At 38.6% G+C, this 12,602-nt stretch overlaps 1 protein-coding gene across 9 annotated transcripts in view; it reads right to left on the reverse strand.

The window, feature by feature from the left end:
* LOC126922577 (5-hydroxytryptamine receptor-like) overlaps positions 1–12,602 on the reverse strand; it is a 157,449-nt gene that overhangs the window by 34,730 nt on the left and 110,117 nt on the right. For all 9 annotated transcript variants that reach the window (XM_050735314.1, XM_050735310.1, XM_050735312.1 and 6 more), the window contains one exon: positions 9,026–9,471. In XM_050735314.1, the coding sequence (XP_050591271.1) occupies positions 9,026–9,143 (118 nt within the window). In that variant the 5' untranslated portion in view covers positions 9,144–9,471. The remainder of the gene's footprint in view (positions 1–9,025; positions 9,472–12,602) is intronic.

Raw genomic sequence — 12,602 nt, forward strand, 5'->3', positions numbered from 1 at the left:
ATCAAAACTCTATCAATAGCATCTACCAATTCGTTGCGTAATTCCAAGTGAAAGAAGAACAGATAATTCTAGTGTTAAAGTGATTTTCAAATTTTAATTCACGTTCTCGAGCAAAAAAATTACCTCCGCTCAAGAGAATTTCACGCTTTCACCGTTTCATTCTTAAAATTAGTCGTTTGAAAGAGGTCTGTTCGCAATCACGAATTCATTCTTGATCTCATTGCTCTGCAACCTCTACGTCTTACTAAATAAACCAGGGAAATACACTTTCCATCTTTTATCTCGCATTCATTCATTCGTAACGACGCTTCTCTTCGCTTCGTACAGCTCTTTTCTGTAACAAGGAATTCGTGACGGTATCCAACGTTCGTTAGAAGCATTGAACCGTGGCCGTTAATCGCAGTACAACGTTTTATTATAAATGAATAGACGACACACCGCTTTCACTCGAGAATACAAGATGCGTGACGCGAAAGCTCAACGTGCACACAGGCTTAAGCGAGATGTTCGTGTTTCTGCTTTCAAGGCGAACTGTACGAACGCAGGTGGAATACGTAAGCCGGTACCACCTGTGGTCGAGAGCCATTCTTCTTAAATTATTCAATTTCTCTCCCACAGGATACGCGGCTGCACGCATCAACGTTTTCGATCCACGCGGTTGCTATTGCGAAATAATTCTTTTCTCTTCACGATACGTCGCTGTTGCACTTTACGACTACTTTCACCAACCTCTTACAGTACGCGCTGTTTCCCTCCTCCCCTCCTCCTCCATCATTCTATTACTATGAGCCACGAAATAAAATCGCGCGAGGATCAGCGAAGAGAAAACCTCAACGTTCCAGATGGTAATCGTAAAACAGTGGAAAGAACGTTCGAGAAATCGCTCGGTCGAGGTGATGGTAGGGGATGAAACTGGGATGAAAGCTGACTAAAGAAATGGCAAATGGTGATTGTCTGGAGGAAATTCGAGTTTTATCTTCCCCTGTTCGATGCACGAGTCAAAAGTCATTCAAATTCAGGTGGAATAAGAGCGGCTATATGTCTAACGTTATATATGAGAACGGCGATTCAATCCATGGCTATCTTGATTTTGTCAATAAGCTATTCAAAGAACATTTCATTCTAGACAACAGCTTATCGATTATAATCATCATTTTTTGAGTAGTCATTCTGATAATCGAGGGAATATTCTGTAGAACAGTAGAGCAACGAGCGAATCGTGCTATTAAAATGATCATGGAATAGAGATGATGAAAGTCGAACTTGTCGCAAACGAATGGTAAATGTCGATGGGTTGAGAAAAATTTGACTTTTATTCTCTGCTTTTGAATGGATGCAGTTGAAAGTCATTTAAATTTAGACGAAGAGCAGTAAGTATATTTTATTGGACCCGGAGAGCGAAATGAAAATAGCTGTCAATTACCATAGGCGTAGTTATTCGTTAGCAATACGATGAGGTATTGAGTAGCCAACTCAATATTTATTGGGCAATAACGCGAAGCTTATGGACATCGAGTAACCAGTATAGCTCTAGATCAACGATTTAAGCACTTTGATAAACGATTACTCACGTGTAAAGATTGACGTAATAGTCGTGCTGGAATAAAAACTAAAACGATTTTCCGTTATTACGCGATTCAGCTGACATTCGACTGATTAGTCGACGATTAAGTTTTATTCTCGTAATCATCGTAAGTGATCGAAACGAGCCGCGCATCAACGATAAACATTTCGATGCGTTAGAGTTTCGTTGGTCTCACGATACGCTCAGAAACGATTGATAGTATTCAGCAATAGGTTCTGGTACAGCCTTTAGCATCTAAGAATTTTTACAAAACAATAATGGCTGTCTTAAATAATCGTTTATCAATTAAAAGCAATCGTCATTTTCTCTCTCTCTCTCTGTTTTAAATGGTCTCCCAAAATAATAAGAGCAATTTAGACATTTTCCATTGTGCGATATTTAATCACGATGCACAATAACTAATATTATGGTTTGATAAGTGTTATTTAAATGCAAATAATCACACGTCATGTGACAATATGTGAAAATTGTGACATAATTACGCGGAGCGTTTTGGTCGTTGCCAAGCGTCCGTAAAATTACTCTAATTTCGACACAGATATGGATACCTGGGCAATGTTCAACGGGCCGTTAGTTAGGCAGCGAGCTGTACTAATAACAGAATTTACAGTCAGACAACTCCGAGAAAGGAGGAGCAGCCTCGGTCTACGTATGAATATGTATGCCGGTCAAACACTGACATCGTCCCCCTCAGGCGCTGGTCACTGCTAATCGAAGTACTTTTCTACCCAAGTTTAATCGCATTTGATGTTTCTGACACACTGCACGAGCTCTCCGAATTAGCTCAGATAGGAACTTCGTTCTCAAACTTCGTCTTCGCCATTCGATTCAATTGGCACGCGATCATTAGCAATGCAAGCATTACCGTCACCGGTTGTAAATAACGAAATTTCACCAACCAAGTTTTCGAACATAAACGAACTGTAAGTTGGTTTTGACAACTTGATGAGCCTGATGAAATTCGAATAAATCACAGCCAACCTTGAACGAGATAGTTTGCAAACTGTGATAGTACATTTTGTTTGCCCGTCAAATTTTTCGCTTTTAAAAGGGAAGAGTATAATTACGACACTGAGATGTAAATACTCTTTTGTTTAATCATTGTCGATATTAATGTCAATGACATTTTTCAGCGAATAAATCAACGAATGTTTCTTTATGCACCGCTTGTTTCGTTAAGAGTATTAATGTATGAATTAATCTTGAATACGGTAGTTTTCAACCGTGATACCGTTTTGTTCGCCGTCCAAATTTTCCGCTTCCATAAAAGGCAAATATAATATCGACACTGAAATGTAAATACGTTTTCGTTTAGTCATTGTCGATTTTAATATCAAAGAAAATTTCCACCGAATAAACCAACAAATACTTCTTTACACGCAGCTTATTTCGTTAAAGGTATTAACGTATGAATTAATCTTGAATAAGGTGGTTTTCAAACGTGATACCATTCTGTCTGCTCTTTAATAAACTGTTCATTCTTCTGTAACAAAAAATATAAAATCAACACGGAAGCGTAAATACGTTTTCGTTGAATAATCGTCGATTTTAGCTCGAACGAAATATTTCAGCGAGCAAAATTAACAAATATTTCTTTAAACGCAGCTTGTCTGATTAAAAGCATTAATGCACGAATTAATCTTGAATCGGAACCGTCTCCAATTATGATACCGTAGCTCGTTAAATTTGTTCGATATTTCTACAAATACAACAATCGTGTACGTACTTCTATAAAGAGAAAAATCTAAAATCTACATGGAAGAATAAATATTTTTTTCGTTTAATCGTTAATTTTCGTAGAACAAGATCAACGAATAATTCCTTAAACGAAGTTTGCCTGATTAACGGTATTAACACCTGAGTGAAGATTTTTCATACAAGAGTCAACGAGCATTTTCGTCACGAATCAGCGATACATTTTGCTAAAGTGAATATCCAGGACGCAGAGTAACGGCGTGCGCGATGTGCGTTCGAGCGTTAGCCGGCACTACGAGCCGGAAACTTACTGTCATATTTATTTCCGGCTCCGTGGAACGTTCACTGGCGCGTTCCAACTTTCCAACCCCGAACACGCTAGTCAGATTGAAGTAGCTGAATTCTCGCTGTTCTTGCCGACGGTTCTCGAACAATCCCTCTCCCCTCCGGTTTGAATAAACGTTCCAGAAAAAGATCTTCCACTTCTCCGCAAATGCCTTCTGCTTGAGAATGTCGAATTCTTTCCGAGACAACTCATTGATTTCATGTAACTTTTCCTTTAGCTCTAAAGAAGTTGCAGTCGACCGACGAACGTCCAACACGGTGTTCCTTCTAATTAAACTACTTCGTAGTTGCATTCAACTAGCCACAACTCATATTTCCAAAGAAACTTTTCTTATTCTTCCTCCGTTCGTTTCCCCCGGGTTTTCGCCATATCCTGCTTTCGTTCTGTCCCTCTCCTTGTTCGCTACTGTTATCATTCGGACCGAGTTAAATTATGTTAAGATATATAGAATACGATGTTAGTCAGGAACTACTTCTTGCCCGTGGAAATTAATGAGAAAGGTAGATTTGTTTCGGTGTGGATGGAAGTATTTAGTACTAGGGATAGAGTAATAAATAATGGAATACGTTTTGAATTGATGGATAATGCGGTATGGTAAGAAAAAAAGTTTTATACAAAAATTATGGAGACAATAGGAAAAGATAATAATCAGATTTAATTGGTGTTTTAAATATATCCGTAATGTTAAAATACATTTTGAATTTTGCCATGAGATATAGGTATTTGTATGATTAAATAGAAATTTATCGTTTTAAAACGATATCTGTCGAATTAAGAATCCTGATAATATGCGAAGAATATTTTATACTTGAGTAGATTTAATCCTTATTTAAAGTACTATATTAAACGAAAGTATTTTATTTAATAATTTTATCTAAATATTCTGAATTTTAAATGAAAAATCTAAATATTCTAATTTAATCCACTATTCCAAAAAGCTGCACAAAAAGACGCCGGAGGAAAACGGAAGGATTAAGAAGGAACAATAAGTACAATTCCAAGTAATAGCCTGCAGTGGTTAAAAGAGATAAAATAATCCCTGAAAGTTTCAGCCAGTATTATTGAAGATTAACAAAATAAAATATTCTACTTATAATTGGTAGCCATAGTTCCAAAAATATAAAGATTACAAACAACTTAAGACATGAACTATCCTAGAAAATATCGCCAAAACTAACAAACGGATAAAGAAAATAATTATAACACAAACGTAGGCTGAAGAAGATAAAGGAAAAGAAAAATGTAACAAAATACGAAAGCTACAAATCCAAAGGAGGCTCGACACTAAAATGAAGGAGACGGTAGTAAAACAATCCTGTCAACTTCCACGAATCGAGTGAGGGTTACGCAGATGGTTCATCGAATCATCATCAAACGAAAAGAAACTACCAGTAACATTCGTGAATCATCAAGATACCGGATACAGACTCGAATCCTTCAGCATAGAATGATATTACGCGAAGGGATGGCAAAGTAGTATAGAGGAGGCATAAAGGTTTACGAACCTTTTCTATACAGCTTAAATAGGCCATTCACCATCCTGGACGACTAAACTACCTTCTTTCTATTTGGTCATCGTAGACGTATAGAGGAGACGCGGTCGATATAGGCAGCGTCTCTTCTCGCTATCCTTGACGTGAAAAAGATATCCTACCTTTCCAAAGAATATCCTTTATATATATATACGTATTAAAGAAAAATCGTGATTTTGCCTATATCGGTGTCTGACTCGGCGAAATCGAATCTGCCGTTTGAAAGCAGCAAAAATTCTACGATTTGCGGGAGGATTAAAGGAGCAGGACGAGCTTTTATTGACACGTGCGATAAGCTACATTGCGATCCGCCCAACTAAAACGTTAATGTCATTTCTTTGCCATTATGGCCGAAAGAACATTTCGCCCTTTGAAACGACTCCACGAATTAGAGGAAACCAGCGAGCCGTGCTCCAATTGAATTCGCCGATTGAAAGTAGAAAAATTCTACTTTGTGGCAGACAAAGCCAGGCGATGAAATTTTTAGGTTTCTCTGGTGTTTCCACGGTAATGAGGACAAAAATTGGGCGATTCATCGATCGTCGGCTCGTGTTTCAATTACGTGCCCTACGTTCAACATTTGATTAATGACAATCTACTAATGGCGAGGGGAATTCGCTAACGAAATTAATTAATCGGAACTAGTAGATAACTTCGTGCACGTTAGTAACGCCGATGCTCGCTTTAGATTTAGGTGAAGCAATCATCATTGCCGATGCCCCCGCGATCGTTACTGTACGAAATTGGCAATTATCCAACGAACTAGATATCCTGTAGCTTTTATGTAAAAAAGTCTACACCAAAAGCTGACGTTCCTTATTTGCAATTCAGCAGTCGTATCTCACTTATGAAAATTAACTAATTAAAATCAATGAAAATTTAAAACGCTTTGTACAATATTCGTTATACGTTGGTAAAGAGTTTTGTTCACACAGCTGCTCGATTTACATGATGAACTGGAAACTGCGTAAATCCGTAAGTGTTCGCAATGTCCAGCCAATAATTAAATTTCCATAGTATTGACCCCGACGTTCGAATTCGAAGGTGCAAGACTGGCTCACAGATTGGAAAAAGGTTGTTTCGAATCGCATTAAAGATGGGCGAAGCAGAGAGACAGAATGAAAGTGAATTTTAAAACAACTCGATCAGTTTGACAATTGAATTGCCCAGTGGTTCACTTTTTCTCAATATTTGGCCAATTTTGATAACGCCATTTCGGCGCAATACAATTCCCTTTTAATTCTTATTCCCTTTGACACCTCGTTCTATTTTCTTCTTCTTTTCTCGATCAAAAACAGAAAGGCTATCAGAAGATTACCAGTGTCAGCAAAAAACGTAATTAACAATCCTTCCAAGGTGGCCCGAATCTCGTTAGCCATTCTCAGAAATGGCACATCCCAAGGATAGGCTGTCTTAAATTTTGCAAATTCTATTCGCCTTCGAAGCAGCCAGAAATTAAGTAATCTGCATCGCATCTTTAGTTTATGAAGCGAACTGTTCTTGCGCCGCGAAAGAAGGGTCTGATATCTAGATCCCTATATAATCGTTATCTCCTATAATTTAGTTTCTTCGACTCCCTAAATTATTTAAGATCATACCGTTTATTTTTCTAGAAGGACGATCATCATGAATTTATAACGGCGAATGGGATAAAGGTTATCTCTTAATGGCAATCGTCGGCTCGGTATCGATTAATCCATTGGAAGCTAAAATCTTATCATAAAATGATCTTGAGGAACTGGAAATTGATGCCCACGGGGCGATTTTGTTATTCTCGAATCTTGTTTCATCTTGACACATAGAATATCCCTGACCTTACTTGTGCCATGATTTTACATGAAATTACAAGATATTTGTTGCTTTTTTTAAAGGTTTGTTTTAAGGTACTTTAACATATAATAATTTAATACATAATAATTATTAAATATGACCCCACTGAATATATTGATTAATATTAAACATTTTTAATATATTCTTGCACTAAATATTTTCTAACTTGCATGTCGTACATTTTCAGGCACGTTTCTAACTTTTCCAATATAACCGCTTAACCAGTCTAATTCCACACCAGATAATGAAACTCCAATATTTCTTTAACACGTACAATACATACAAAATATATCTACGAGTGTTCGAATACTTTGGCAAGTTTGTACATACTATATATGTAACTCAAGTATAATCAATGTACATATCCATTTAAAAATGGAATTAATGTTTCTGCAAATATGTTAGAGACCATCGTATGCACAGCTCTATGGAGAGGAATAATAGATTCTTATTGGCACTTTTTTCAAAGACATTAAACACGCGTTCGCTATGCCGAACGAAGGTCTCATGAAATTCTAATCGAACCATTAACTCTGAGGCGCCTGATAGCTCTCCTAGCTTATTCCATCGCCGTCGAAACGGATATTTCCTCTCCGTGCGCTACTTTCCAAGTCTTTCAACCGATTCTATCCACGTAGATGCGTGCGTGGATGCGTCACACGGTTACCCTCGTCATTCCCGATAATACATTACGCGGCGCGGAAACGTGTCAGCTTTAGATTAATCTCCCATTGTACTTGTGTGGTGCACCGTTCACGCCGTCCGCGAAACTACACGTTGACAACAGACACCATTACATCGGCCAACAGAGAGACAGAGCTTGCACGTGCAGGCTGCTTGTACAGTAAGCGGAAGGAGAACGATTAATTGATTAGACACCGACAAGCAGATTCGAAGTTTCCACTCATGTACATGTTGAGCCGTTTTTGTAAAATTGATGTTCCATTTCGTCGATTTGCATCCGATAATCAAACGCACTCCAACGCCCCTGCTTTGGCAATTTAAATTAATCGAAAGGTTAATTTTGCCAGTTCTCTGTCTGGTGAAAGGGAATTCAAAAACAATTAATACGCTGACTGCCAACATAACCGACGTTAATACATTTTTTTAAGAATAATCAGAATACGATAAATTTCATGGATTGAAAAAGGTTGAACAATACGAGTGACTCGGATAGCATTGTCGGACAGAATTACGCAAAATACAATACTGCAAAATTTCAACTCTGATGTAGTACGTTTAAATCTGTTGCGGATGCCAGGGCGACATATATAAAATTCACGTGACAGTCAATGAATTAATGCATTTGACATTTCCATAGTATCAATTGAGATACTACAAAGGTACTACCAAATGATATCAGATTTACTACGCTTACACCCAATTAACACGTAAATGCCGTAAATATAGGGTGAGTGAATAGTCGGTATAATTTTGTAGTCGTCGCACCTACTTTGAAACATTACAAATATATAATAGTTTCCAATCTTCTGGTAATAATTACAAACTAAATAAAATAAGTGGGGTAATAATACTACTAATACACTGTTCGCCAAAAATTGCAACATCTTGATGCGATTTCGTATATAAAATGTTGCTACGTTTTTGGTGAACAGCGTAAATTGAATTGAATTCGGTATAAAAACTTTCCCTATTTACACGTATACTCGTTTCTATATATAACACTTACGAAGTTTCTCTCAATCTCCAGCAACTCCAAAAACCATTTCCTTCTACCGAACGTACTTTCCAAAATATTCGCAGCGATAGATTAATATCGAACACCCGAGCGAACTGGACCATCAGATCGTCAATAAGTTGGCCCGTCTATGCTCGATACTTTTTAATGTGTCACCCTGCACACACGTACACACCTACTTCGAGACTCGTCCCGCGTTCAACAGCTTTTACTTTTCCAGTTGGAAGTTCGCCAATAAATGAGGCCACGAAACAAATAAAACTTTCCCCGATCATTTTTAACAACTTATCAAATTTCTTGGTCGGAGCGTCGAATCCAAGAGTAGAAGCAGAACTTACCAACAACGGTGACGAGTATCAGGAGACCAAGGACCAGAGCCCTGAGGATGATCGAGGCATCAATGAACGACAACCCGTCGGTGGACGAGTTCGTAGACTGGTTTACGTGTTCCTCCATGACGTACGAGATATAATCCTCTCAGTTACAGTAGACTCTTCAATGTATGTCGGCTATCATCTCCTTAAATAGCATACCATTGCCCACCGGTACGAGGAGATCCGCGAGATATGAATCTTCTATTCAAGGTGATCTTGGCTAGTCGATTTCTTCAAGTTCGTCAAGTTAGTGTTTGTTTGTTGAAATTGTAACACGAACGTCATCGGCTGATATGCTCATTCGCCGCGCAGAATTTTCACCGTTATTCATTTTTCGCGGACAACGGTCACAGTTTTGCCCAACGACTTAGAGTTGAACTTCGACTTTGCCTTCGAGTCGAAGGTGAGCTCTGCAACAGAAAAAGAAATGAACTTTAATTGGAAGGATTGGTGTATCGGGTTGAAAAACAGATGGAAGAAGATTGAAGAGGTTTTACCATGGTTTACTGGAATAAATTGTGTAAGCCAGCTGAGAATCGATCAAAATCAAATCGCTTTTTCAAACGTGCTACAAAACCATCAATTAGTATCTGCGGTAATAAAATTTTACACCTATGAATATGAAAGCTGTACCTTTCTCTCGCTTCTAACTAATACAATTTAAATATTGGAAATGCGGAGAATTTCGTGTCAGTGAATTTTTTACATAAGCGTTGGCATTTGTAATAAAAAAAGCAGAATATTCTAGAAAAGTCTCGTACTTCTTTCTCATAAGCTCTATAATTTCTCGTGTATTAAGCTGCACGTTATTCTAAATTCACTTGGTTCGCTGTCGCTTCACCCGAATCCTTCACAATCGCTCAGAATTACGCTACTACAAATTTCCTTCCGCTCACTGAATATACATACGCGGATCTATTTTTTTATCGAGTTAGTCACGTTATTCAGACGAAGTCTCTTTGGGAAAAACGATCGAAAGAAATGAACGAGTAGTATCACCTTCACGGTGGTACGCAGAAGTAACGAAATTGGAGTAATCGATCGACAATTATTGGAATTGAAACGCTGACTGCCGGTGCAGACCGTGTTCGGTTATAAATATGGGCAAAAGAGAAACGAGGTAAAGGGAGAGAGTATAGAGGAGTGAAAAATAAAAAAAGAGAAAAAAGAACGAGAGGCAAAGAGGTGTGTGTCCACGATGAACGAGCATCATAAAATTGCTTGCCGAGGTCATGTGCGCTATATTTAATTTTTCGATAGACACGTTTCATTAACTCTGAAGCTAGTGAAACGATTCTGGCTCGCTGTCTAGATTCAATTGTTGCGCGGAATCAAATTGACAGGTCCGTGAATTACCGTTTCATAGATTCGTGTCCGCGCGATGACACTTTTAAATACTTCATCAAATACCCATCGTCCATTTGGTAGTCGAACTGCACGCAGAAAAATTCCATCGCGAGTTTCGTTGCGAATTAATCGCCGGTCAAAGTGACATCGATGATACTGAAGAGACACCAGGCGGGGGGGGGGGGGGTACAAAACGAGAGGAAGAGGATCGTTTCAGGTCAAGAAATTTCCACTCCTTCGAGACCATTAAAAAGTTAAAAAGGGGTGTAAGAAAAGGTGAGGGAGAACGAAGAGAAGTACTCGTAAAGATGCGCCAGATAAAACAGCCACTTTCGCGGGTTATTAAATAAATTTTATGGCGATTCGCCGCGCGAGAAACGTCGCCTCGCGACACCTTACAAGCAGGGTATATTCCCTTCGTTATTTCCATTTTATTTTAATACATGTTGACGCGTTTTGCTGTTCGTTTTTTTAACGATGCAAATTCATCTATTTTCCCTCTTTCTTACACTTTTCCTTCTTTCTCTCCGGTTTCAATTCTCCCGATTTTCCCCTTTTAATTTCCTTCATTTTTCTCGCTGGTATATCTCGATTATTGATGTTTCTCTATCCGGTTTTCCTTTCTTACATTCTCTATCCTTTTTACCTCTTTACCTTCCTTTTCTTCCCATTTTCCTCACAATTTTCTTTTCTTTCAGATTCCCTTTCTTTTCTTCCCTTCCGTTCCTTCTTCCGTTATTAACTCGCCTGCGTGCTACGATATCCAAAAAATCTGCAATCCTCTTCCCCCCTTTCTATTTATTTCTTTGTTCTCCTCTCCTTTTTCTTCATCGTGCCTCCCATTCTTCCTTCTTTACCCTCGCATCTCCCTTATTTTGTCTTTCTTCGCCTTTGTTCAACCTTCCTTCCATTTTTTCCTTTTCTCTCGTTTTCATCCGTACCAAAGCGGTGAATTAACCACCACGCCAGCGCCCGTAATAATCAGTGACGTTCCGATTAAAATAACGCAACGAAACAGCCATATACCATAAATCGTGCGAACGATGTCGAAATTCTGCTGGAGAAATAATTTTTTAACGCGCGCGCGCTATTCGTAACTAATACTATCGCGATCCGCAGCGCGTAATGAACGCGGCGAAAAAGTAATTTCAATTAAAATTCGTTCCGAAGAAATTCATCAAATGGGCGTCCATTTCCCCGCATCAATTTTACGGGGAACAGCGTCGAGAAGTTTCCTCTAACTTTCCTGACTTCGTCCTGCGCCATTAATGACCACGGCTCCCCTTTAACGACCAGCAGCGTTTCAACAAACCTGGCAGGGATCATTTGTACCAGTTTTTTCAAAGTAAAGATCTCTCCCTCTCTATATATCGTTCAACAAATTATATTTCCGCAGAAACGCATCTTGCTCAATATGTTTTTCGTTTCTACGTGTCTCACGTGTATGGAGTGAAGTTTCCGTGGTACGTGATGAAACAAAGGTTCCCCTTGTTTCCTCGACGAATCGAACGTCGTATAACGTGCCGTTGTTCCATCGGGCGGAGCATTAATTGCACCATTGTTTCGACAATGTCGTTAATCGAATAAAGTAGCAGCTCAACTCTAGGAGCCAAGTATTAATTAGTTTATCCCGCGAGCTATCGGCTTGAGAGCTGCCTCTGTCTGTAACGAGCCGAATCCACTAACGGAAATGAACGTCGTCGTCGCGCGAACGATCATCTTTTTCGTTATTGAATCGCGTAATGATCGTAAAATTGTCGGATGGGAGATTAATCAACTGCTCGCGCGAAATTACCATTGAAACGTCGATTAATCGATATTGTAACCATATTACTGCGAACTACACTTCTACCAATTTCGTCAAAGTTCAAATTATAACAGACGTGTTATGTTTCATGATTAAAACGTCGGGGAATCTTGAAACGAAGATGAATTACTTCCTGACAAGGATCGATGATTGAACGATTAATCTTTGGAGAAGAATTAAAATGAAAAACATATACTAAGTAATCTGCGGTGATTTTGCAGCAACAAATTTCATTTAAATGATAGAAATTATTTCGAGGATTTATAAGAGTACGAAATTTCACAAATAAAATTAATCTCTCGCGCCCTTATCCCGAACTTCGATCACTTTACTTTCCAACTGTTATCTCAAAGTTGTAAACTTCCATCAATGTTCACGATAAAATTC

The sequence above is a fragment of the Bombus affinis genome, chromosome 12, assembly GCF_024516045.1.
Source record: "Bombus affinis isolate iyBomAffi1 chromosome 12, iyBomAffi1.2, whole genome shotgun sequence".
Classification (NCBI taxonomy): domain Eukaryota; kingdom Metazoa; phylum Arthropoda; class Insecta; order Hymenoptera; family Apidae; genus Bombus; species Bombus affinis.